At 43.7% G+C, this 6,059-nt stretch overlaps 1 protein-coding gene across 1 annotated transcript; it reads left to right on the forward strand.

The window, feature by feature from the left end:
- Positions 1-1,023: 1,023 nt before the first annotated feature.
- Positions 1,024-1,894, forward strand: LOC123074420 (uncharacterized). The gene has a single exon (XM_044497277.1). It carries the CDS (start codon positions 1,124-1,126, stop codon positions 1,646-1,648), a length of 525 nt encoding a protein of 174 aa, XP_044353212.1. The 5' UTR covers positions 1,024-1,123; the 3' UTR covers positions 1,649-1,894.
- The last annotated feature ends 4,165 nt before the right edge of the window (positions 1,895-6,059 follow it).

Below are 6,059 nucleotides of genomic sequence, written 5' to 3' on the forward strand. Positions count from 1 at the left end.
GAAAAGAAGTATAGATCAAAAGGATCTAATCAGTAGACACACGAACAAAGACAAACAAAGACTTTCTCCAAAAAGATTCACGTAAGACCAGCATCGATTGAATCCCGCGAGATCCGCAGGAGACACACCTCCACAAGCGCTCTGATGACGCTAGACACATCACCGGAATGGGGGTTAGGCAGTGAGAACCTTATTCCATTTTCAGGGAACCGCCACCGCCTTGTCTTCTCAAACAGGACACAAATCCTAAACAAACTCACAAAAACATCTAAAAACGGAGCAAGATTAGGGTCTCCGCCTAGGGCCATCGGAGAGGAGACGGGCTGACGGCGGTGCCTGTGGGAGGCAAAGGAACCCTAAGCTTTTCTTGGAGATGAGGCGGCGGATGTCTTGCTGAGCACGAGCAGGTCTAGCTGGATGTATGTTTTTTTGTCATGACATTTTTTATGTAGAGGATGGCAGTTTTAAAGTTCAGCATTCCTATTTTTATTTTGTAATTCATACGTCCTTTTTTTCAATAATACTCATTGTGTATTTATAAAATTATAGAGATGTTAGTTTTTATAAAGTAGCACGTTCTTTTTTTCATGAATTAGATCATGGCAATTAAGGTCTTTGTTGATGACATTTAAATAAAAGTTAAATGGACCTAAACAGGGGGCGTACTAGCGGGAGCCCCAGCCCAGCTGGCATGCCCCAGATATTTTTATGTTCTTCCCCTAAAAAAGAGAGATATTTTTATGTTCCAAAAAAAAGTAATTAAAAGGCAAACGGCGGATAGATTTGCGCAGCATGTTTCGCTCAAAAACCAAGGAAAAGATCCTATTCCCAGCGTCCACCGCTCGTCGTGTGTTAAAAATGGTAACCTTGGGCATACCAACGAACGGGCCACATTAAAGTGGCTTGGCCACCACTTGACCGGAGGCTGACCGCCATTTCCGTTGTGGTTTCATGCAGCGAGCCCCCGCCACCCGTGTCACGTATTTACCCCCCCCTCCCTCCTCCTTGCAGCAAAACCCCAGCCCTCCCCGTCGGCCACCTCCATCCTATACAGGCAGCCGCACCACGCTCGCACGTACTCACGTACGTCGGCACCAAGCAGCCATAAGTAAATAAACCAGCCATGGGGCGATCAACCCACGCGCTGCTCCTCCTAGTCGTCGCCGTCGCAGCGGCGACCTGCTCCTCGGCTGCGGCCCAGGTGCCACCCGAGGTGGCCGCAGTCTGCAAGACCACCCCGTTCGCGGATCTGTGCAGCGCCACGGCCGGGAAGCAGGCGGGGCACTACACCACCATGGACGCGGTGGCGGTGTTGAACATGCAGGTGGACGCCTTCGCGAAGCGCACGTCGGCGGCGAAGGAGCACGTGACCCAGATGTCCGCCGAGGCGAGCCCCGCGGCCAAGAAGGCGCTGGAGTTGTGCGATAGCCTCTACTCGGACGTGGAGGACAACCTCGGTGCGGCACGCCGTGCCTTAGGCTTCAAGGACGCCACAACCGTCCGAGCCATGATGAGCATGGCGGCCCAGGACATGCAGAACTGCGACGAGGAGTTTAGGAAAGTCGGTGAGAAGAACCCCATGGACCGCTTCGACCAGTCGCTCCTAAAGATATCTGAGAACTGCCGCGCCCTCTCCAACATGATCTAATCTCATATAGGTCACATCTCGTCTCATGGATCGGACACGCGCGTAGACGGATCGATCGGTCGACCTGACCTTGATTGCCGCTACCGTTAACGCTGCACACATTGTTGATTTCACGTGTTTTTCTACTATTTTTTTATGTTCGTCTCATCTTGTTTACCGGTGAGATGTGTATATTACCCGGTCTTGGGAAGGGGAGGTGAATTGAAATTTGTTTCTAAATTCTGATACCGCTGTTATTTTCGTGCATTTGTGGATCTTTTTCTTCTTCTTTTTTGGATAAAAGGGGCCACATAGCCCTCATTTTCATTATGAGAATAGGAGTCTGGATACAACAAAACGCAACACCACACCATTTTCCTAGACCTGATGCATCACCCCACCTAACTGATGAACAACCTACATCCTAGACATATAACCACATTTATTTGATGCCAAACCATCCACTACTATGGAGAGAGAGCATACTTTTAACATCTTTTACAATTTGCACATCAGCCAAAGCAAAAGCATGTCTATAATCTGAACGCACTACAGAGCCGCTCAATTTTCAGGTAGAGACAAAACCCAGTCTTTGAGCAGAAGGATTCCACCCATACGCTCTTCCGTAGACTTCGTTTGCTACCCGAGATAGCCTCTTGGAAACCTCCCTAAGCATTTTTTGCACTCCTTTTCTTTGCAGAGTTGCTCATGAATCCAATAAAGAACACATGGGTAAATATTACATTGATAGATTTTGAAAGGAAAACACGTTGAAAACAGAATTTGTTCCTTGTTTTCCAAATTTTCCAGATCAAAGCAGTAGTAGCACCAATAGAAACAATAGCCCTATCCTTACCAAAATATGGTGGTATCTAGTTTTGACAAAGATCAAAGAAGATAAAGGTAATTTTGGGTTACCTAGCGAACCACAAATCACATTCCATAAAAACCTAGCAAAAGAGCTTGAAAAGAATAGATGATCAATTCTCTCGGAGACACTACAAAAGTCACAAAAATTTAATCCTTTTCACCCTCGTCTAGATAAGTTATCCTTGGTTAGGATCCTTTTCTTCTTTGTTTCTGAATCGTCATCATCCCATATTGGAGACCTATGTTCACTCCAGCCTCCTGCTTCAGCTCACGGGAGCTTCATCAACATGTTTTTTACTTAAGGAGCCTGACCGAGCCTCTCGCTCCCGGTTTCATTAAAAATGAAACCGCACAGACCACAAAGTTGTAATCAACATATCTACATGGCTCGAAGGAGGCAAGTAGGAAACATTGACGATGAAGGGAAAGAAACTACAAAAGAAGAGAGCGAGGTGGGATGCTATTCAAGATAGTACAGGGCGCAAGAAAGGGACAGAGACATGTATGCTTAAACTTGAGGAGGGTCGGTTGATGCAAGCCAGGATATTCACAAGGAGAACCGGTTCATGATGTAGGATCCGAATACCATGGATCCAATAACAATATAATTTTGGGAGTTCACATGAGCAATTATCATGCATTTTAGGATGACATGGGGCGACCAACATGACGGAGGAGCAGACGATGCACATGCCGGAGGAGCGAACGATGCACATGCCGGAGCAGCAGACTGTCACCGAAGGATGGGACGATGCAAACCCCGGAGCTGACAATATACGATTAAGACATGTCGGCTGAATGCTTTATTTTTGTTCATGCAACTTGTTTAAAAATGCGTACATGATTACTCTTGGAATGACATCAAGTGTTTAATCCAAGTGTTTGAATGATAAAATGGTTATTTAATGATTGGGATATGATGACTCTTAGTTTTATGAAGCTTGATTCATAGGCATTTTAAGCAATGGAAAAGATCTACCGTCAAAAAGAATAGTTGGATCCCTCCCCCCACACACGTGAGCCAACCTAATTGCAACAAACAAATTGTCTATGTAATAACGAACTTGTTGCAAAAAGCCTCAGAACATTTTCTTTTATTTTGATCTTTGCAACAAAAGCTTTGTTGCGCCGCCTTTTGCAACAAGAGCCTTGTTGCAAATCTTTTTTGAACCTTTTTTCTCTGTTGTCATTTTGCAACAACGATCATGTTGCAGAATCTTTTTTTGCAAAGACAGAGGGTCGTGTGCATATTGCAAGGGGTAGTGTTGCATAAGTTTGCAACAGAGGAGCTGTTTTTTTTCCTGACCAAAGGTGGATTTTATTTGCTCAAAATGAAGTATCAAGATGATACAAAAACATGATGAACACACACCCGACCTCTGCATAGCTAATATGCACATAGCCAACACCAACACATACACATGCAAAAACACGCCGACAACTAGCAAAATCATATAAGACCAAAGCTATGTTGTGGGTAGGCAAAGAAAAAAAGAAAATAACCCCAAAGCGATCAGATTCACGATCGGCAAACTACAACAATGAGAACACAGAGAAGAAGAATGGAGCGGCATGGAGTGTAGCGACCTGACCTCAGACGGTCAAGTCTCTGTGTTTAAGTGTCATCCCTGGATCGGTAAGCTGACACACACAGTACTCGAGGATTTATAACAGAGGTAAATCACATGTATAAAGTAACGTAAATACTATTACCTCAATCCAAATAGCGGAAGTAACAACAAGGTTGCGGATTCCCATCAACACCAACGGCAAAGTTGAGTGTAGAAATCGTAACCCTAACGTATCACTTACTCGTCGTAAGAATCCTGTAACATGAGACGTTGCAGCCACAAAGGGTCAGTATATTGAATGTACTGGCAAATTCACACCATAGGATAATGATGAATAATAGCTATCACTACATGCATATTTGGCTGGTGGAGGCTCTAAGTTTATTTTGCATAAAGCTAATTTTCCCTACATCAAAGGAATATATTTTATTTAACTACCAAGTTGGTTGAAAATTATTGAGAAGGTTCCTCCAACTCAATCCCAATTAAAAGTTAACAACCCAATAAACTAATTAAGTAAAGTGATGAGATCAACATGATAATTCAAGAACCAGATATTCAAGATGTCCATAACCGGGTACACGGCTAATCATGATTAGTTTGTACACTCTGCAGAGGTTTGCGCACTTTCCCCACAAGACTCGATCTCCTCCGTTGGATTTCTCGCACTACATGGTGTTTGAGAAACGGATGACCGAGACATAGTCTTTCAGACACATTAACTCTTTACTCTGGATGGACGGTTACACCTACTTTCCCCTACATCTGCTAGCCCACCACTGAAAGAGGTCATGCAACATACTCAACTATGCTAGAGCCCATAATAGCTTGTGGCTGCACACGGAAGTTTCTAGCATGAATAATCTTATGATCCCTTTGAGCCTGGGTGGCATTCCATAGGGTGATCACACGGGTACTCCGGGATCCCCTTGGGCAAGCACTGGGTTCTCCAGGTGCCCGGGCAAACCACTGGGTGCTCCAGGGCGCCCCAACCAATCCACCCAGATGTGTATTAAAGTAGCCACCTTAAGTTAACCATTAATGATAACTCTCACAACTGTCATGAATACACTCAACCAATCCACGTCTACCAGCATAGCAGAGCAGTATAAGCATAACGTAGTAGTAACTCCCAAGGTTTGAATGCAGGACAATAGGTTCCTACCTCATCAACTACTTTCATATACCCACATGTTAATCAGATCCTAACCATGCAGTGTTTGAGAATTGAAACTAATGCATAAAACTGGGTAATAAGGGATATGATCAAAGTGTGAACTTGCCTTGTACTTTTGATGAAGATGATTCACACTCATAACTCTTGATAGATCTACTCGTCACACTCCGGTCAATCTATCGTAAGCAAGCAATAGTAACCACACATAAGCAATCACTCAAAAGATCGAAAAGGACGAAGAAGACAATTCGGAAAGCATCAAAACCAAGCAAATACTCTTGCAACATAAAACAATTTCTAACAGTACCAAAATTATGTGAATTTGGCCTTATCAGAAATTTTAGGTCAAGAGCTTCGATTTGCAAAAAGAATCAACTCAAACGGAGTTACAAAACTCAAGTTACGATCAAACGAAGTTTAAATATAAATCTGTTTGAATTCAAATTTTAAAACATTCGAAAACAGGTTTGAGTTGGATTACTGGATAGAGGGGATCATAACGAAGAAGTGGGCATTGGTTTCGTTGGATTTGGACCAACGAGCAAAAAGTTGTGATAGATTGAAGATCAGGGACGAATCTGTAAATAAAATATTCATGGATGGGTCCCTGTCCGGAATTAAAAAGAAAAAGAAAAACTCTACCGTACGAACGTTCGCTGCCGAACGCTAACTAACGAATCTGTTCACTAGAACTACCTAAACAGAAAACATTCGTTAAATAACAAAAAAAATTAAACCGGTCTAAACCAAAAGAAAACAAAAAAAGGGGCGGTCTGCGGTTCGTACCGGTCCGGGGAAAACCGGCGGGTCGAAG

This window comes from Triticum aestivum, chromosome 3D (assembly GCF_018294505.1).
Source record: "Triticum aestivum cultivar Chinese Spring chromosome 3D, IWGSC CS RefSeq v2.1, whole genome shotgun sequence".
NCBI lineage: Eukaryota > Viridiplantae > Streptophyta > Magnoliopsida > Poales > Poaceae > Triticum > Triticum aestivum.

Bases quoted from the DNA above. Each gene is read 5' to 3' on its own strand.
- LOC123074420 (XM_044497277.1), top strand. From the start codon at position 1,124: ATGGGGCGATCAACCCACGCGCTGCTCCTCCTAGTCGTCGCCGTCGCA.